Below are 22,510 nucleotides of genomic sequence, written 5' to 3' on the forward strand. Positions count from 1 at the left end.
ATAAACAAAAGTATTTATATTTATTAAAAATCAAAACAGAAAGGAATATTTGTATATTTATTTATTCATACGCAATGTATGTGCAGTCTGTAGATATGTGCGTCTTGCAAATAGAATAATTTTTAAGTTTTCACCTGCAGCTAGTCATCCAAGGCTGATTAGTTCTTAAGTTTATATTTCCCTATAGCTCATATTGCATCATAAATCTTATTGCAGAAACCTTTGCTATTAGGGCTGTGGAAATTGGTTTCTAGGTTTACACAGTCCATCAGAATTGTTGTAAAAGGTATGCTACATGAACTGTTTAATTTAGTTATTTAATTACAGAAAGAAGTATCTCCGCATTAGTTTCTGGTGTAATTGCAAACATTCTCGTCCAGTGCTACTGGAAAAAAAATTCTAAAAAAAATTCTCAGCCATTGTTACTGTTGTAGTATTAAGTGAAAGGTATCTCTGCATTGGAACAGCAGAGTCAGATTGTACCTCAAGAACTATATTGTACCTCAAGAACTGAACTGTAATCTCAAGAACTGGATTATAATCTCAAGAACCATATTGTATGTGTGTGAACTGAAAAAACGAAAAAAATCATTACCATACCTCCATGTTGTTGTTATTTACAAAAAATCTATCCGCTATTGCATTGTTTATGTATATATAAAGGCTGTGTAGGACACAAATGACATTACTTTGTCTAAGATGACTGCTATTAAGGAGGTGATGTATATAGAATGGTTGTATGTATTTACATCTATTGTGGCCGCACATATTGGATTATGGGAGTGGGAGGCATGTGACCACATCCACTTCCAAGAGCATACAGTTAACACGCCTAAACGTATATCACAGACATAATATCTGCACGAAACTGTGTACTATCAAAGCGGGAACAGGGTGAAGACAAATCATACACATATTATGAGGTAAAAATTGATTTATTTCTAGTATAATTTTAAAGTAATTTTACGTTTTTACAAGCAGACACAGTAACATTATTTTTGAGTCGATGGAGAGCAGGACACTGGTAGAATTCCAGGTCATGAATAGCAGCAAACTTGAAGATTTGAAGCATCCATGAGATCTCCTCCCTCCCCTTCTCATAGTTGATGGTATCCATGTGGTCAAATAATCGATGCAACTTCATCATATCTTTATATGGCTTGCCAAGAACGTTCCAGTGAATTTCGTGGCAGAAATGTGTTAACCCCTTTGCACTCTTCGGCGTTTTAGGGCTCTTCACATCCTTGAAAGACCTCCGTGATGCAGCGTTTGCTGAGGTTCCGGCATTTCTGTGTACACTATGAATACAACATCTTTAAACATGAACTGTCTACCCTCATCATCATAAAAACCCTGATCGTCTGCAATGATGTTCACACCTTGAGGCGCCATTTTGGAATGTCCTGAGTATGGCGCAGTCCTGTTCATTTATACAGCTCGTCACACAATACTGGTAAGCGGGCAGTAGTTAATCACACGGTCATGTAGAACTAGAGCATACGCTGCGATGTATTCCCGGAAATTTACTGAAGATTCAAATTTCATTCTTACATCTATAGGTCTAGTCTTAATTATGTCGACCTGCTTCCTGCAGTCTATTATGATGATCGGTGACAGCTCCTTGTATTTCCTTGGTCTGAGTAGACACCCTCCTCCTTCTTCTTCAGCACTTTTATAGTAAGAAGCACGAAACCTTGCATACATGTCATATACCAGACTCCATGCATTTTCATCCCACTGCAGGTGTAAATTGTTATATGGGTAGAAATCTGAATTCAGGTTGACTCTGGCATCAGTTAACTTTCAGTTGTCGAATACAGTCAAATCATTTGCTATATTCCCTCTTCGACGAGTCTGAAAAGCAAAGTGATGAATTTAGGTGTCTAGCTGCGAGGATGTTTTAATAACCCATGTTTGTCAGCTTTCAGTCGGTAGCACAGGGTACTGAAAACCTACCAAAAGCGAAAGGTTAATGATAGATATGTACCAGTAATTCATAACTTTTAAATACTTCAAATGCTGCTCGTGTGATACACTGATGTGAGGCATTTTCCATAATTATTATCTTGTTGATTGTGAACATATTCTCCTCTTGAGCTCCTTGAATGTATGAGTTATTATCCGTCACACTCCGTGCCAGAATGAGTTCCTGTTTGGCATTCATAACAATCTGCTTCATGTCCTCAAACTAGCCTATAAGCATTTTTTGAGCTATGCATGCACTAAATCGTATTTAATCTCCACCTGTTCTATCCACTGGATAGTCTATGAACCATCCTTCACTTACTATACCATTCAGATCCGATGGTGATATACAGACATAGGTTTTAAGGGTTGATGTTATGCTGACATAGCGTGTACGGACGATCTCAAGCCAACTGAGTTCATAGCGTATTTCTTGAAACAGGAATGCTAAAGTGTTACGTGTAAGCTTGGATCCCACTGTATCACTGCCGTCGGTTTTCTTGAGTGGTCCATCCAAATATATGAAGCTCTTTCATGCAAGCGTCAGCGCGTTCTTGGTGCTGGATGACAATTCAAATTTTATCATTCTTGTTAAATGTGGTTGAAGAGTAAGGTTTATGAGAGTAGTATTCCTGAGGTATGATTGCCTCATCATACTTTACTGGACTGGTTACACCGAGTGAGGACGTCATTGCGAAGTTTCAAGGCAACTGATTTAAGGTTTCCCAGGTGTTATCACTTTATAGTTAGGCAGCAAAGTGGCTTGCTCTGGACTGGGTGCACTGGTTTTATACGTACTCCCATCCCACCTTAGATGTAATCGTGCAATGATTCCCTCACCACAAAAGTCAACAAGTTGATTATTCTGGTCCAGAATACACAGCTCCAATAATCCAACGTGTGAATTGTCATTGGAAGGTATATTGCATTGGTGGGAGTCTCAACAATCTTATATCCTGTTGCAACTGAGGAGAAGAATTCGTAAATAGTATGAATCAGACTGTCGTTGAGATAGGAGTCAGATGCAGTGTTACGCTGGACTCGGATTTTGCTGACAGAGTGTATGTCCACAGTCTTATCGCACACTCCGTCGTCAGGCAACGAGTGGCCTACCGTGACCATTGACCGCCGTGTCACCCTCCGTGGAGGATGCGGATAGGAGGGGCGTGGGAACAGCACACCACTCTCCCGGTCGTTATGATAGTATTCTTCACCGAAGCCGCTACTAATTGGTCGAGTAGCTCCTCAATTGGCATCACGAGGCTGAGTGCACCCCGAAAAATGGCAACAGTTTATAGTGGCCTGGATGGTCACAGTCTAATCGGAGTTGTAAAATTTACTAGGATAATTATTCAAAACATGTTCTTTTGTGAAACCCAGTAGGGTCCCTGTCGTTGCGTTCACATTCCTCATTTCAGATTTAAGTGAACTGATGTTTACACGTAGCTCAATACCTTTTCTTGAAAGTTTTAAAACTTCGTTTGAATCGTCGATATCTAATGCACCAGGTTCTCTTTCCACAACGTCTTTTTCACCAGTAATATCCAGATGCAATTTGTTATTAGCCTCGGTGATATTTGGAATGCTGTTGTACGTCTCCAGTCCAGTCAATGCGATACTCCATTCACCAATACGCAAATCAATTGGTAGGAAGTAATTTCCACGTAATACAAATGATTTTTTTAAAATCAAGTTGTACGACATTGCATCTGAACCTCAACTGATGAATGAATGTTTAAAGCTCTCCCTTGTACTGTCTTCTTCTTCCTTCTTCTTCTTCTTCTGTTCTTTGTAAACGTCAAGAGAAATATGATGCGAGAGTACGGTGTATCCATGAGTAGATTGTCACGAACCTCGAGTGGTCTCATTTATATTGTGCTATGTTTGGTTCTTGAAGGGAGGAGATAAGACGAACATCAACAGGAGCAAAACGAGGATAATGGAATGTAGTCGAATTAAGTCGGGTGATGCTGAGGGAATTAGATTAGTAAATGAGACACTTAAAGAAGTAAAGGAGTTTTGCTATTTGGGGAGCAAAATAACTGATGATGGTCGAAGTAGAGAGGATATAAAATGTAGACTGGCAATGGCAAGGAAAGCGTTTCTGAAGAAGAGAAATTTGTTAACATCGAGTACAGATTTAAGTGTCAGGAAGTCGTTTCTGAAAGTATTTGTATGGAGTGTAGCCATATATGGAGGTGAAACATGGACGATAAATAGTTTGGACAAGAAGAGAATAGAAGGTTTCGAAATGTGGTGCTACACAAGAATGATGAAGATTAGGTGGGTAGATCACATAACTAATGAGAAGGTATTGAATAGGATTTGGGAGAAGAGAAGTTTGTGGCACAACTTGACCAGAAGAAGGGATCGGTTGGTAGGACATGTTCTGAGGCATCAAGGGATCACCAATTTAGTACTGGAGGGCAGCGTGGAGGGTAAAAATCGTTGAGGGAGATCAAGAGATGAATACAATTAGCAGATTAAGAAGGACATAGGTTGCAGCAAGTACTGGGAGATGAAGAAGCTTGCAGAGGATAGAGTAGCATGGAGAGCTGCATCAAGCCAGTCTCAGGACTGAAGACCACAACAACAACAACAACAACAACAACATGTTTGGTTCGAATATACAGAGCAATTATTTCTGGGAGGATATCTGTCAATTTGTACGAGCTATGAAGATTGAAATGCATCCAAATTTTACCTTTTATTGTTCTGTTCAGTCGTTCCACGATACTCGCCTTCAGGTCGGTGAACGTAGAGTAGTGCTGTTTTCCATACCGCTGCATCACGGTCTTTAAACTCTCGCCGTGATCGGTTTGGAGCTCGTTCCTGTCTGCAGTAAACGCTCAAACACATCCGCAAAACTTCTCCCCGTTTTTCTTTTAACAGGTAATGCCCAGGCAAATTAGGAGTATGTTTCAGTAAACATTAAAACACATCTGAACCACTATTCTCATGTGAATGTTCCCTCATATCTACAAGATCATGCTGCCATAAGTCGTCCAAATCTTTAATCATTACTGTCTCCATACTTATTCGATGATGATTCTCTCTCTAAGCTCCGAGATTATCGAATGAGCCGTATCACCTGCAGCAACTGATGCCATTAGCCAACATAGTCGATCTATTTGCTCGTTGGTGTCGTCAAAACATATATACTGCGGGATTCGATTGTTAACTGCTTTATGCTCAGTGTCAATACCATCACCTCTGCTGCTTTTGTTGTTGCTATATTCACCATCAAGTATTGGTTTTATAATGATTTTATACTTCTTGTTACGCTGGCTTTCTGTGATCTTACGTACATCAGTCAAATGCCGTATTTCACGGTACATTTCCATATCATAAACTGAATACTTTATGAGGTTTTTCGTGGATCTTAAGGATGTAACACTCATTAAGCCAGGTGTTCTTGCAAACTGCCTATCACTAATCTATATTGTGTCATCAGTTCCATTTATAGGCTGTGTACCTAGCATGAAGGATCTTCTCCTGCTAAAGCCAAATGTCCTACCTATCTGGCCAGGAAGTGTCGGGTGAATTTGTCAATGGCAGCACCATCGTTATCGTGTGTTTTGTTTTCGCTGAGAACTGCCGGAGAGACTCAGTAACTGGCTTGGAGGTCTCTCTTAGTGTTTTCTGTCGATCCATAGACCCAACCTTAGCAATCGCCATTTCTCCCGAACAGCTTTCTGTGTCTGAATGACTTTCTGCTTCGTTGACATCTCGGTGTATACAAATCAGACGTCTCTTTTCTTCGTCTTATTATGTCTCTCATTCTCCGTCTGAACAAAAACGCCCTGAACATCTATTTTCCCCTCAATAGCCTCAAACTGTCTGGTTAAGTGGGTTACTTTCTCACTGATTTCATTAACTGAATCGTTTAAAGCGTTGATCATTCTCAAAAGAGGCTGGTAATACGTCTCTAGCGCCCTGCGCATACCTCTAACTTTATGCACGATAACCTGAATTTGCGCCTCCGTGTACAAGCGAATGGTCTGTCTGTGTACACCCACTCTCTAGGGGTTGAGAACTAGACGTGCACGCTAATTTGCCCATAGTGCAGCCTATACAGATGTTATTATGTCTCTTACAGATTTATATACACAGAAACCATTGAAAGTTTCGCCTGTACATACCATCATTCAGTCTTCTTGTTTTATCAATAATGAGAAACCCACACTGTGAATGATTCCAGCAATCGGCACATATCTTCACAAGATCATTGAAGAACTTGTCAGCTCCTATATGTGCTTGGTAAATGAGTTTTACATTCAGATTGTTTTGTTTGAAGACTATAATGAGGTTTACATATTTTGGAATACGTTTGGCTTAGATAAAACACATCAGCACACACATGACGACCAAAACAGAAATATTTTCGAATTTGGACCTTGTTATCCACAGCAACAACGTCAAATATGAACTCAGTGTTTTACTCGATGGCTATCAGTCAATTACTACGAACTGTGACCTCTGACAGGAAATCACAAATCCAGTCACATAACTCAGACGATATTCCATAAGCACGCAATTTCACTACAAGCCACTTGTGTGGTATAGCGTCAAAAGCCTTCCGGATATCCAGGAATAGGGAATCGATCTGAAATCCCTTGTCTGTAGCACTCAATACTTCATGCGAACAAAGGACTAGTTGTGTCACACAAGAACGATGCTTTCTATACCCAAGTTGACTGTGTGTCAATAATCCTTTTTCTTCGAAGTAATTCATAATGTTCGAACACAACGTATGTTCCAAAATCCTGCTGCATATCTACGTTAATGATATGGACCTGTAATTAAGTGGATTATTCCTACTATCTTTCTTGAATATTGGTGTGACCTGTGTAACTTTCCAGTCTTTGGGTACGGTTCTTTCGTCGAGTGAACGGTTGTAAATCATTGTTATGTATGGAGCTAATATTCTGAAAGGAAGCTAATTGGTATACAGTCTGGGCCAGAAGATTTGCTTTTGTTAAGTGATTTAAGTTACTTCACTACTCCGAGGATATTTACTTCTACGTTACTCATGTTGAAAGCTGTCATTGATTCGAATTCTGTAATATTTACTTCGTCGTCTGTTGTGAAGGCATTTCGGAAGACTGTGTTTAGTAACTCTGCTTTGACAGCACTGTCTTCGATAGTATCTCCATTGCTATCGCTCAGAGAAGGCATTGATTGTCTCTTGTCGCTAACATACTTCCCATACGACCAGAATCTCTTTGGATTTTCTGCCAGATTTCGAGACAAAGTTTCGTGGTGGAAACTGTTATAAACAGCTCGCATTGAAGTCCGCGGTAAATTTCGAGCTTCTGTAAAAGGTCGCCAATCTTGGGGATTTTGCGTCTGTTTAATTTGGCATGTTTGTTTCGTTGTTTCTGCAACAGTGTTCTAACCTGTTTTTTGTATCAAGGAGGACCAGCTCCGTCGTTTGTTATTTATTTGGTATAAATCTCTCAATGGCTGCCGATACTATTTCTTTGAATCCAAGCCACATCTGGTCTACACTTATATTATTAATTTGGAAGGAGTGCAGATTGTCTCTCCGGAAGGCGTCAAGTGAATTTTTATCTTCTTTTTTGAATAGGTATATTTTTTGTTTCTTTTTGGAAGATTTGGGTGTTACAGTATTCATTCTCGCTACGATGACCCTGTGATCACTATTCCTGTATCCCTTTAGATGCTCGTTATTAACTCAGGATTATATGTTGCTAAGAGATTGCGAGCTAACATTCCAAAGGTTTTCGGGATCACATGCGGTTCCTCTTCGTCGAAATGTCTTGGCTCAAACTCGTCTAGGGGTTGAACCGCACGCGGCGCATTACACGCCATAAATTAGACACTTGGGTTAAATTGTCTGGCTGATGGCAAATTGTATGAAACAAAGTTAATGTAAGATATAATAACAGTAATGATAATATCGGGAACTAAATTAACGACCCGTAAATGATGTGGGCCACACAGATACGATTTGGTTAGAATAATGTTTATTCAAAAAGCAAACTAACAGCGAAAGTGGTCATATTTAGAGTTACTGTTACACTCGAGAACATATCCATTTGACACAGTTCGATCATTCACAATCTCATCGCGAAACACAAGTCCGATATTCCATCGCATGTTATGCATGTTAGAAAACTGTTATGTGACAAATGTAAAGTGCTCAGTGACTCAAATTTACGTGTGCAACGATAAGAATGTAGTGGAAATGTATTCAGTGCCAAATCTAATGTGCTCAGTGATACAAATTTACGTGTGCAACAATAAGAATGATTAATAAAATTCTCTTCCGGGCTATTATGCCGTGGTCTGATGGATTTCGCATTGTAACCCAACGTTTCGTCCCCATCTGCGGAGGACATCTTCAAGGGGGTTCGTGGCTTCTGTTAACTTCCGAAACACACACTGTCTCACTACTGACTGCAGCAAATTTTTGTTTTCGTGTGCTCCCGCGCATAGGCGTGACGTCACATGTTTTGAATACGGGAGCGCAATTGGCCGTTGTCGGTTGCCGCCGTCCGCTGTTGCTATCATCCCATGGCGGAAGACTGGTACACATCTTCTTCAGCACCGGCATCCAGATGTCATTCAATTTCACGCCCTCCTCCTTCCTATTAAAATTCCTGGGGTGTTTCATAATCTCTATAGCCTCTCTGTAAAGCCTTTCATGATATCCGCTTGTGGCTGCCAGTACTTGAGTTCTATCAAAATAAATGTGGTGGTCTCCTGACTGCAAAGCGTGTTCCGCAACAGCTGATCTATCAATCTCTCCCCTTCTACAATTGCCCTTGTGCTCTTCTAGTCGTTTTTTGACCGTTCTTTTTGTGTTACCCACATATACCTCCCCACAACTACACGGGATCCTGTAAATTCCTGCTTTTTCCAGCGGTTTACGAGCATCCTTAGCCAATCTCAGGTGTTCTTGTATCTTCAGGGTAGGTTTGTAAATCACCGGGATATTCCGTTTTTTCAATATTTTCCCTATGCGGTCAGTGACGTCCTTAATAAAAGGCAGGAAAACTTTCGATTTTGCAAGCGCTTGTGCATTGCTATGATTTTCACGCGGCGGTCTTAACTCTCTTTTTATCTCAGCAGCCGAGTAACCATTCCTGAGTAATGCATCAGTGAGGTGTTCCAGTTCCGTATCCAGTAGCCCAGGTTCACAGATGTTCCTCGCTCTATCCGCCAACGTTTTTATTATGCCTCGCTTTTGTTGTGGGTGGTGGTTCGAATCCCGGTGTAGATAACGATCCATGTGCGTGGGTTTCCGGTAAACTGTATGGCCTAAGCTACCATCCTGTTTCTTGTAAACTAGCACATCCAGAAAATTTAGTCTCCCTTCTGCCTCCTCCTCCATGGTAAACTGAATCTTCGGATTAATACCGTTTAGATGTTTGTGAAAACGGCCTAGTTCCTCTCTGCCATGCCTCCACAACACAAACGTATCATCTACGTAGCGGAACCAGATATTCGGTTTTTTGTTGGCAGTTTCTAGAGCCTGCGCCTCGAATTTTTCCATGAAAAAGTTAGCTATAACCGGGCTTAAGGGGCTCCCCATTGCCACGCCATCAGTCTGTTCGTAGAACTCATCGTTCCATTTGAAATATGTGGTCGTAAGGCAATATTTAAATAGTTCTGCAATGTCGGGAGGAAAAATTCTATTCAGCTGTTGCAACACCTCATTGAGAGGAACCATAGTAAATAGCGATGCCACATCGAAACTGACTAACATGTCCTCCGGCTGGATCACTATGCCGCTTAATTTACTGATGAAATGTGCAGAATTCTTGATATAGGAGTCCGATCGTCCCACATGCGGCCGTAATAGCGTTGTCAAAAACTTGGCAATAGAATAGGTGGGCGAACCAATGGCACTCACTATAGGTCTCAGAGGAACAAGTTGTTTATGAACCTTCGGCAAGCCATAGAGTCTTGGTGGCAGCGCAACTGAATTGAACAGACTTTTCTGAACGTTCTGTTCGATAGAGGACTTCTTAATTAACCGCGTAACCGTTCTAAGAACTTTATCAGTCGGGTCTTTACTCAGCTTCTTGTAAGTCTGCGGATCTAGTAAGTCATTAATCTTGCTGTGATAGTCAGTAACATTCAAAACCACCGTCGCATTTCCCTTGTCAGCGGGGACAATGATAATACTATCGTCCTCATTTAGGCGTCTTATTGCATTCCTCTCCCACGGTTAAATTACTTTTTGGAGGCTTTGCGCGAGCTAATACTCTCACAGTTTCTATGCGGATTTCTTCGGCTGTAATCGCGTCCACACTACGAATGCCTGCTAGGAAGGAGGAGGGCGTGAAATTGAATGACATCTGGATGCCGGTGCTGAAGAAGATGTGTACCAGTCTTCCGCCATGGGATGATAGCAACAGCGGACGGCGGCAACCGACAACGGCCAATTGCGCTCGCGTATTCAAAACATGTGACGTCACGCCTATGCGCGGGAGCACACGAAAACAAAAATTTGCTGCAGTCAGTAGTGAGACAGTGTGTGTTTCGGAAGTTAACAGAAGCCACGAACCCCCTTGAAGATGTCCTCCGCAGATGGGGACGAAACGTTGGGTTACAATGCGAAATCCATCAGACCACGGCATAATAGCCCGGAAGAGAATTTTATTAATCATGTCAGTTCCGGCCGTGAAAGTATACATTTTACAACAATAAGAATGTGGCGAAAACTACGAACTCCATTTGTTGTACGAAAACTATGAAAACAAATATTCCAGACCGACATTTCACGAGAATTTAATCAATAAAAAAAGGCACCATATGTTATTTTGAAAGTATGAAAGCTGTCTGACGATGAATTGTAATGACTGGAACCGGTAACGGTACCTTTTGATTCAAGGAACTTAAAATAAATTTGTGGCTGGTTGCTGTCTCAACACCAACATTTGTCTTCAAATAACAGCCACAGTCTCCAGCTATATCATATGACAAAATTGCATACAGCTACGACAATTTACAACTGTTATACCGATGGTTCCTGTATCTACGTCCGTTCTGTGTTCGGTCTGCACCCTTTGTGACTGCAGCCATTCTTGGGTTCTCCCGAGCCCCTCTAACCTAAAATACCGCTCAGTCAATGTCACACAGCCCCTGCTACCCGTGTAGCTGCCTCCTGTTCATAGAAGACACCTGACCTATTCAGCGGAACCCGAAACCCAACCACCCTTTGACGCAAGTCGAGAAATCTGCAGCCTACACGGTCGCAGAACCTGATTCAGACCCTCCACTCGGCTCTGTACCAGAAGTTCGCAATCGGTACTGCGCCTATGCTGCAAATGGTCAGCTCTGCTTTCATCTTGCAAGCAAGACTGGCAGCCACTTCTTTTAGCTGCTCGAAACCAGAGTGAATCTCTTCTGATACAAAGTGCCACACATCATTCGTACCGACGTGAGCAGCCACCCGTTCCACATCTGGGAAGCCTCCACCCGGTTCGCACACGGAGTGCACATTGGTTTCCTTTCTCTTCTTGGCAGCCATGTCTCTAGGGGGTCTCATGACGCACCTAACATCGGAGCTCCCAACTATCAATAATCCCACCCTCTGTGATTGTCCGGATCTTGCAGGTTGAGAGGTTTCCTCTGAAACAGGATGCGACTGCATCCGGCTCAGCGACAGTCGGCCACATATAGCAACTAGAACCTGTTTGTCAGACAAACTGGGTAGGCCTTACTTGCGGCCGCCTGGGAAGTCTTTCGCCACCTGCTACGCCCCAGGCCGACCTCCCACTCGACCACAGGCGAGGGGTCAGCCTCAGTGCGAGCAGTAACTGGGCTGGCCACTGGTCAGGACCGACCGGAGGACTCAGACGTGCCGGTCGTCCGTTGGATCCCCACGGCCGGCCCACAACAGTGGTGCCCATCCATTGCAGCCTCTAGCTGTGTAAACGAAGCCATCACAGCGCGAAGTGGAGAGCGAAAAGTCACCAACTCGGCTCGGATTCGCACACAACAATCGCAGTCCCTGTTCGTGTTAAAGACCGTGGAAACTAAACTATGCAGATAAACGGACTATCGTCAAGTGCTGCGCAACTCTACTGTAGACTCTGACACGTAGAGATTAAAAAAACCTAACTACCGAAGCACTCAGGTGAAACTAAATAATTTGCCTCTGAATAGGAACTTGTAATATGTCACAAAATCGGTTTACTTTCCGGCGAAAACGAAAAAGCCAGAACTGTGGTTATTAGATATTGAAGTAACATGCAGAAACTCAAGAAACTAAACTATTAAAGACCACAGATGATATTATAAAATTCGCTTCTGGTTAGGAACTTGTAAAAGTCACAATATTGGTTACCTTCGTTTTCTGCTTGCGTCTCAGCCGGCTACTGTGCAGTGGGTTATGTGTGCTAGATGACCCTATGTGGTCGCTAGGTCGCTACAGGCTCAGACATGCTGGCGGGTGTTGCTGCCACAGGTCCAGAGGCCAGTGCAGGCCCCAGCAAGATGGCAGAAGGTTGTTGCAGGTCCAAATGTGGCAGAGGTCGACATATTGGTTTTCTGCTCTGCAGGCCTCGACATGTTGACGGTTACTGCTGAGCAAAGACGAGGGGAAGCATTACATGCAGACCAACACATGAAAATAATCAATAGTAATAATAATGCTAACTACAGACAAAGATGTGATATGGGATACTTACTTTTCCGTTTCTTCCTGTTCTGCATGTCTGTGCTTGATCTCGACTGCTGCTGACACTTCATGGTTCTTCTTCTGCTCCTGCTGATGCAGGCTGACTGAGTGAGACGGAGGCCACACAGCTGCTGAGATTGCCCTGTATCACCACTGATGACATAACCAGATACTGTCAACCTCTTGGTTGAAGCATATCACGTGACCAGATTCAAGATTCCTGTAGGTTACTGCCCTGATTTCTGGACGGAAATCTTTGATAACATCATGGGAGATGCGCGTGTGGGAGGGGGGGAGTGACGTCAGCCCACTCTGGTGGGGGTGGTGTGAACTAGGCAAGTTGGTCTCCAAACTTCAAGGTGAACACCTACAGTTCACTGTGGAATAGAGTGAAGTTGATGTGGGATGTTAGGCGATTTCACAAAAGGGAGGAATTGCAAACACAAGCATCCTTCTGTGTGAATACTGAAATGCATCTTCACGCCATCCCACTGCACTGACATTATTTGGTCTGTCGGGCTTAGTTTGCACTTGGATGACTCACTGTCCGGGTCGTCCGAGTGCTGTTGACCAGCGGGGTGCGTCCAGTCTGTGTGAGACGTATTGAGGAACTACACTGATAAATAGCGGCTCCACTAACCAAACCCGACAATGGCCGGGAGAGTGGTGTGATGGCCACATGCCCCGCCATTTATGCATCCAGTGATGCATACCCGTTGAGAGAGAGAGGAACGGGCAGTCGGTACCGTTGGGCCTTCCTCGGCGTGTTCGGACGGAGTTAGTAGTTAGTTATCCACCATAGAATGCGATTAAACCATTGGGGAACCGGTCGTGTGTGATCGTGTAGTAAAGAAACTATTAACGGCTAATGCTGCTACCAGAAGTAATTAAGAAGATTTTAATACTTTGAAAACATTAAATGTTTCGATTACGTATCTAAGCTTTGGATGACCAAACCGTAAAATCATACACCTTGGAAGCGCCTGAACTACTCAAAGCCTCTCTTATGTAATAAACAGTCTGCGTCATACACTTCTTTTAGTAAAAGTTGGATGTTAGTAGAAGTTTTTTCCAAGTTTTATGTGAACTTCACGACAGTTGGTTTCTCAGTTATCACACTTATCATTCCAGCGAAATAAAATGACAATGATTACACGAATGAAGGCCACGGCCTCACAGATTTGTCTACAGACAACGGAGGTGTAGAATTCGACTGAGAAGGTTTCATACTTAATAGCCGTTAGTCGTTCATCTTTGGCCCATGGTCCCTTATTTATTGTCACACCTCTTATGAGAACATAGTGCGGTATACGTATCTGAAATTATATCCACAACGTGCAAAACAGTCAACTATCGTTCATTTGGCTATGAGAGGCAATTTCGTCACACCTCTTTTCTATACTTACTATCTTGCTTTCTTAGGCCCTCTTTCGTATCACCTTAAACTACAGTTTCTTACAGTTAATTTGTGTTACCCATTCCTGCTGAAGTGTTGTTTTCCCTTAGCATAAAAGCACATGTCGCCATAGCTAAAGGTGTATTGTGTTGGTTGCTGCAATATGTGATAAATGCAAGATAAAAGCTGAGGCAGACACTTTTTCTGTTTGTTGAATAATTATTTGTTTGCTTTGTTTTCTCGTTTGCAGAGAGTCCCACTGTGGTAAGAGTTAACATCTTTGTACGCTCCATCAGCAGAATAGATGATCAGCATATGGTAAGTCCGGCACAACTAATGTACTTTGCTTTCTGCTTCTAGTTCTGCCCACTACATGCTATAAGCTAGTTAGTGCCCCTTCATGTGCGACGCTGCATGTTGTAGCTTCTGCCTTGTAGTAAATTTATTCTGATATGTATTTTTTCTAATAAGGTCGATCCACGTTAGACGCCAAAGAAGTAGTGAATTGCGCTTGAGTGTTTATTGTTGTCATTCGCCAAAAGCCTTGACGCGGTGGCAATACCGATTCCCGTCAGATAACCGAAGTTAAGAGTTGTCGGGCTAGGCTAGCACTCCGATGGGTCACCATCTATTGGCTGCCTGGGTGCAATCAGCCCTTGTGAGGCCAACTAAGTAGCTATTTGCTTGAGAAGTAGCGGCTCCAGCCACGAAGACTGACAACGCCCGGGAAACGGTTTGTCCTTCCATACATGCATCCAGTAACGCCTATTGGCCTAGGATGACACTACGACCGGTCGGTACAGTTGGCATTGTAGAGGCTTGTTCGGATGAAGTGAGCAGTTTACTGTTATCATTTGTAGAAAACTAATATATATGTAGCCTCAGTGACAATTTGACTTGGCGTAGGCATGAATCAGAATTGACCAAGAAGGGGACGGGGCGAATGGGGGATGGAGGGTGAAGCACTTAGTCCCATCACTTGACGAATCAGTGTTATGTGACATCGTGGGCGGCTGATATAATGTCGACGCAAACTGTCGATTTCGTCTTGTGACGTGTGACTGCCTATTGACAGTAGGCAGTCTTCATCTCCAATGCCCTGCAGCTCTAAGGTGGTGATCTGGGCCAGCTCAACTCCATCCTTCTTGTGCTGCTTCACAGTTGGCCCATACCTTTCAGGTAGACCATAAAACGCAAGCTTTCATGAGCAGATGTCTTAGATGCTAGAAAATCTGCTAGGGTATATGGTCGTGGTCCATAAAACTTTTCCATTTCTAACATTTCGTCTAGAGCTGCGCTGGATATCTTGAGAGATGCTGCTAATTCCGCTGAGCCTTGCCGAATAGGCAAAACTTAGTGGACCGAGGAACATTTCTGAAGACGGAACGCTAGGAACGGAAAAGTTTTGCGGATCACAACCACAGAACCCAAAAGCTTTACCAGCGCCTCCTGGTAAGGGCCCACCATCGGCCGACCTGGTATTATTATCCTCGCACTTGACGTCTTGTATCTACTCGGACCAATATTGCTCCAAGAATTTCTGTCTATATTCACTGAAGATCATTGCTTCAGAGCCTTTCACAGTTCTTAATAAAATCCACAGGGGATAATCCACTGTGTTTTTGGTGAGGATCGAATTTTCTTCACCCTCTAGTGCCTTGTAAATTGGTGTTCTGTCTACCACATAAGGGCCATTATACTTAATCTTTCTTTGTAGGTCACTAACTTTTTCTTGTATACTCGAAGTGTTATTGCAAAACTTCTCTTCTCAGTACTCTACTTTCCTTTCTAGATTTTTCTCAGTCTCTGGAACAGTCATTCTAAGTTGAGATATCTGTTCTTCGTTGGCTTTTGTTATTGCTTTCTTAACATGGGAAAATTTTTCTTCAACCTTTAACTCTACCATAGGCTCGATCTGTTCCTGTTTTTCTCTTCTTTGGTTTCAAATGTGTCATTAATACCCACAATTTCTGCCTGTACATTACTAACAGTTTCACCTAAACCTCTCATATCTTTCTTCGTGTTAAGAAGTTCCTAAGTCGGAAGACCTATTTTATTATTAACTTTTTCTAACTTTTAGTTATTCCTTTCTATTTGTCCACTCTGTTTTCCGTTTGTACTGGCAGTGTCTTTAGACTGTGTCTCCATTGTTCAATTAGACTTTTAGTAACCTTAACCTGTGAATGACCAATTTTATTTCTACTTTCGAGTTTTTCATTTTGAACCTGAAAGTTCTTCTTTTGTGCTAGCATTTGTGCGCTTAGGGTTGAAGTATTGTTGGTGTGTGCTATCAACTGTGTGTGCATACTGTGTGGTAATGTATACAAATCAATTGGTGGTTGTTCATTTTCTTGATTGTTGTCTACCCACTTGTCTTCCTCCTCTGAATCTACTTGTTTCTTAATGTGAGATGGGCTTGACAGCATATAAGTCTCATTCCTGTAATCAATAATTCTAACCTCCTTTGACACCAATAAAACCGATTTCTCTCTGTACAGCTCCTGATCACTGTTTACAGAAGTGTCATCACTCTCACCCTCCTGCTTTACTTCTCTGTATTGCATATACTTATATTTATCCATTTGTAATGATTGCTTGAACCACACATTCAAGAATTTCTACTGCTGTACCTTTCTCTTAACTGCCTTAACAAATTCGTGCTCCTGAGACCTTTATACTTCTTCCAAAAGAGTCCTACCTATCTGTAAAATGTATGACTGTGATTAATTACTTATGGACTCTTAACTACTGTAAAAGGCCTTGTTAGCAGTGTGCTTTTACCCAAATAACAAACAACCTGTCTCTTATTTTGCTACGTATAAACCTCTTACTAAAATTTATTTTAGCTTCCAAATAAAGTACACTATGGGAGGATAGTCCTGTTTATAGGAAAAGCTTATCAATAGAGTTACCCTTCTACGGGATTTGACCGTGCGTTGTGTCTAATGCATAAGTAAATCAGACTATTCACTTCTTTTCCTAAGATCTTACCCAGCGATTAGATAGAAATGCAATATGAATATTATAATAAAGCTATGAAGCCCAGTTCCATGTTCATTTAGTGATTGGAAACGTGTACTAATGGTCGTCATCCTATCCAGGCAATGAAACAGTGAAGAATTGGAAAAGCAGAAGTATGAATTTTGTCTACTTTCTTGCTACTGTGTATTTTTGTTCTCCAAATAAATATTACTCCACTTAAGCAATGTTGGACTACACCCTTATACGTTAAGTTTGTAATAGGGGAAAAAACCCTGTAGATAACTTCAAGGAAGCTAAAAAAATTGGCCAGGGGGGACCTTTAGAAAAGGACTTTCCATAATCAACATCTTGAAATACTAAAACACTTCGATACTAAAGCACACACTTTTTATACTGAACATTTCACTTGAAGAAAACCTCTTTCTTACTGGAATTTACTTTCAGATACTACTAATCTTGGAACTAATTACGTATAGTCACTTAAAAGAATCTAGTAACTTTGCTTCACTCTTTTACGCAAGCGAACCTTTACTGTAACACTTTGCAACAGTTAAGAATTTGTTGTAATATTTACACAAAAACAGTTTAAATGGTGCTTCTTTATATTAACTTGGCACTTCAGAAGTCTGTAAAACGGGATACTCGGATTAATCAAACACCAGGAAGGAGCCCTATATAAATGTATGATTAAGATGAAATGACAGGGTGAATCAGTTTCTTTAAAGTTTAAGAATGATAATTAAAACACAGTTTAAATTAATGGTTCACGCTGTACAAAAGTAAAAATTAACTTATCTGTTGGCTGTAGGCTTGAGTATGGCGAACAATTATGACGGCTACACTACCCAGTGTACAGCCTGCAAGAATCTTACTGTATGGGCTCGATTTCTCTTCTTGGTGTCGTTCAATTTTGCATACAGTAGCCCAACGACTCGCAGCTATGCCGTAAGCTGTTTGCAGTCTTCATCTGAGGCAATTTTGGGCAAATTTGCAGGCAAAGCTTCTCCTGCTCCACTAGGATGTTGCCTCAGTCACTGCGGCATTCAGAACGTGTGACTTGCTTCGGTGCACTTGGATAGATGTCATGTATAATTTTTTATCTGAATGTTTGATATCTGCATCGACTGTGCACGAGCAGCGATGTTGTAAGGTGTACCACAGAAGTTAAGTGGATAACTTCGAGCTGCACGAGGGCGTAATGAGACAGACAATGTTTGGCTTTGATAGAGGGAGAGTCGAAGTTCAGCTGTGCTGGCTGCTAATGATAAGTAGTGTTAGTGTGGAAGCTATGGCAATATTATGATTCAAATTTGATGTCTCAGTTTATCATTTTGTCCAATCAATATGATTATGAAACTGATTTGTGAAGGATCAAATCTAATGGAACGTCAAGTAAATACAATAATGTTATTTTTCTCACTATTGCTGCGCCATTAACTAACTAGGTTAATATACTGAAAGTTGTTAGATTTGAGAGATACGAAAGTGTATTGTTTGGATGTTGAGAAGTTAATTAAATATAAAATCTTCCTTGAGCACTTTTTTCTCAATATACAAAAATATGTCATTTATGCGCATATTTCATTTTCTTACCATCCATTCTCCTACAATGCTTTTTAATCGATCATCCAACCAACTATGCTCGCTAAATAGTTCGATTGCGATTAAGAAAGAACTCATTGCACCTGTCGAGTGTCTCTGTGTAGATACAGTAATTTGCAGCTTTAGCATAGCAGCGCTCAAGACAGAGCAGTATTGCAATGTGTTAACTAGATTTGTGGAGAAAGGTGATAACGAGAAAATATGATTTTTTAATTTATTCAATCAGGGGAAACTTATGTTATCAGAGATAGCTTTTGTGATCCAAGTTACTCTAGTTTTCATGTCCAAGTTAATTATTCAGGCATTTCATACTGTTCAAAATTCTTGCTGTCAGACTGATAACTTCTACAGTATGAAATACTTCCCTTTTTCTTATTAGAAGTAATTACTTTTGCAGTGCAGCCTTGTCTTCACATTACGACAGTTCATTTATTATCGCAGGACAAGGTTACAATCAGAAACAAGAGTACTTCAGTCTATATTTCTATTTGTTTAGATACTTTTCTGCTTGCTCTAGGTAGCGCGCTAATTCGCTCTTGCCACCTTCTCAAATCCCCAGAGCCACTTCCTTTTCAAATAAAAGCACCCAGAAAATTATTTAACGTAATAAACAATTTACATAGTATTTTACATACGTTACTCACATACAATGTAAAGATCTTCAACCTCCAATATTTTACACTTTACTTTACACATACAGTAATAAATTATAAAAATTTAAGTGAACCATAAAAAATAATGTTATAAATGGACAATGGAGGAAAAAAGCTTTACTCCGCCGAATTACGATAGGAAAAAAAGAAGCAAGATAAGCAAATTGCGACCATGAAATTTAGAATTACTGCATCCCTACATATTCATATTCCCCCTTTAATGAGCTTCATTTTCCCAACAACGTGTAATTTGGCTCAAAAAATGAGTGTTCACGAAATATCTACTCTCTAAAATCACAAGACGACCACAGAAAGTAACAGAAAGAGGCGATATCTCCAAAGACGATGACAGAGTCAATGTCTCGACAATAAGTAAAATGTTTATGATTTATTGTATTATATGTAAAATTTCGCACACTTTGCAAGCACACTGAAAATTACGCAGCCTTGCATGTTGACACCACTGATAAGAACTTTTAGGTTAAGCAGCAGTCGTGTTCGAAAAAAGTTCGTAACGTGTACAACACTTGCAACCTCTATGGACCTTCAAATTAAATATTTCTGCTTCTGAATTGTCTCTATAACTTATTAATATACTCACAGTTTGCACACTTATCGTAACAGGCAGATGTATACCAAAATCCGAGCAAAATAAAATTGTATTACATGTAAGATTTAGCACACTCTGCAGGTGCAATGGACCATCATATTAAATGTTTCCTCATCTATACACGGAAAACCTAAGCATATGTCTAATTACTTCTAAACGTCTTAATAATTTGCAGGCATTTAGATTCTTGTGTAGAGAACCATTATTTTTCTACAGGCTGTCAGATGGTCCTCTATTTACAGGAAACTGTAAGTCAGTAGCACACAGCAATGATAGGCAATGGGTAAAACTAACGGCTAACAGCTACAGCTTAATGACTAGAGCCTAACATCTAACGCCAAATGACTAGCACCTAACGGTAAACAGTCAACACCTAACAGCAAACAGCTAACAGATAACAGCTAACATCTAACAGCTAACGGAAAATGAATAATGCCTAATGCCTAACACGTCCAGTCAGTACCATAATAATAAACAAGCTGTTAATGGTCACACATTGCTCTTGCTCAATCTGGTTAAATGAAACAGAAAGAAAAGAGAGATCACATGTTTCCAAAATGTACCGAGATTGTAAGTATGCTCTAATCTCCTTATCTCCCACCCCCCCTTGCCTTGTCTTTCTACTTCCCCCCCCCCCCCTCTCTTTATCCATTCCATCCTAATATCTCCTCTCTCTGTCCATCTTCTCTCCCACTCTCTCTCTCTGATCTTGAGCCTTGTTTATTGCTATTGCATAATCAGATTTTGTAGCAGTATTTTAATCATAGGACGACAAAACATAAATAAAACTTTCCTATTTGCTACCAACCTTTCATTGTTATATTTATCTTTTATATACATTAAAACACAGAGCCTATGTCCGTCCGAACGTTCATTAGAATATAGTATAAAAATTTAAAATGTAACAGTGAAGTACAATTTTGGTAAACTTTTTGGAATACAGTGATCAATAGCTTATTATATTTTAACTAAAGTTCAGTCTTGATCACAACACTTATGTCTTAATAACATAGGTGACCGGTTTCGGGTATATTTATATAACCATCTTCAGACCCATGGCTTCCTTGGAGGATGGTAGGCGGAGACCGCCTCAGTTCCTACGAAGTCAACTGATCAGATGACTTCGTAGCAGCTGAGGAGAGCTCCGCCTTCCACCCCCCAAGGAAGCCATGGGTCTGAAGATGGGTATATAAATATAACCGAAACCGGTCACCTATGTTATTGAGACATGTGTTGTGATCAAGACTGAACTTTAGTTAAAATATAGCTATCAAGTACTTTTGGAGACTTTTGATATTAACTTTTCCTCTTTATGTATTACATATTTCACTAAAGGTGTATAAAACTAGGTATTTAATAGCACGCGCGTATTCAAATGCAATGTTGAGTCATAATTTAGAAGCAATCGATGACGAAATTTTGGAGATTTACGATATAAAGGAACATTAACATTTTTATTGATTTTCCCCATCATTATTACAAACATATTTATGTATTATATGTGATGCTTCAGTAGGTATACTAAAATACGCGTGGATTCCAGTGCAACCCTATGACAAAAATTCAAAGCAAACTGTGATCAACTTTCGGGGATTTACAATTATTGAACAAACGAAAATTTATATTTATATTTTTATTTATATAAATTGCAAAGGTAATACAGTTTGTATCTCCAGTAACTGACATGCATCTAGTAACGGAATACTATTTAAGATTCAGCAACACCTAATGCCTAATGGCTAATACATAACACCTGAGGAAACAACATTATAAGAGACTGCAGGGATAATAGGGTTTCCCTCCTCTGCAGTATCTGAGACCCATCTGACGATAAAATATTTTTTGAGACCCACTTACATGTAACGCCTAACGGCTAATACATCATGCAGACGCCGCCAGGCAATAATATTATAATACAATATACTCGTATTGAGGTGGAAACACCGTTTTTCCCTTCCAGTAGCTGACATCCACTCCAGATACAGTCTTTCAGCACTCGTTACTAGTATGAAGTATTATTACTATACATGAGCTTTGAATTGAAGTATGTGAACTATGTTTATGCTAAACAGACGTTTGTAGCACTAGGTACTAGGTGTTAGGCGTAAGGGGTTAGGTTATAGGTGTTAGCTATCAGCCATTAGACATTAGCTGTTAGGTATTAGCCATTAGACATTAGCTGTTAGCATTAGACATTAGGTGTTAAGCATTACTGGATATTAAATAATATTTTAAAACCAGATGGATGTCTGCTACTGGATCATAAATAGTATTGTATCCTTAGAAGCTGCGAGGTAGATCTTCAATAGTGCTCTACATGAATTTAATCTTCGTAGATCTTCAACTTATGGTTGGTTAGCAGCAGTTCGCCATTCATTTCTTTCTCCGGTCTTCCTCTTGGGAGCGCTAGAGGAGGTGCAGCTGGTATCTTCCATGATCTGGATGATGTATTATAGTCTCGGTCTGCCTCTTGTATTTTTCCCTTTTGGTGTCTCTTCAATGATACTTTTAATCATATGCTCATGTCTCAGCAGATGGCTGATCCATGTGTCAATTCTGTGCAGCAGTACACTCCAAGCAAACGTCTTTATGAGGTTTTTCCTGAGAGGCTTGTCTGTGCTGCTGGATGCGAAAAGGTTTCCTCT

At 40.8% G+C, this 22,510-nt stretch overlaps 1 protein-coding gene across 1 annotated transcript in view; it reads left to right on the forward strand.

Moving 5' to 3' along the window:
- Positions 1 to 22,510, forward strand: part of LOC126269352 (glutamate-gated chloride channel-like) — a 128,132-nt gene that overhangs the window by 45,473 nt on the left and 60,149 nt on the right. Inside the window, exon 4 of the mRNA XM_049973988.1 lies at positions 14,269 to 14,336. Within this exon, the coding sequence (XP_049829945.1) occupies positions 14,269 to 14,336 (68 nt within the window). The remainder of the gene's footprint in view (positions 1 to 14,268; positions 14,337 to 22,510) is intronic.

Source organism: Schistocerca gregaria, chromosome 1 (genome assembly GCF_023897955.1).
Source record: "Schistocerca gregaria isolate iqSchGreg1 chromosome 1, iqSchGreg1.2, whole genome shotgun sequence".
NCBI classification, from domain to species: domain Eukaryota; kingdom Metazoa; phylum Arthropoda; class Insecta; order Orthoptera; family Acrididae; genus Schistocerca; species Schistocerca gregaria.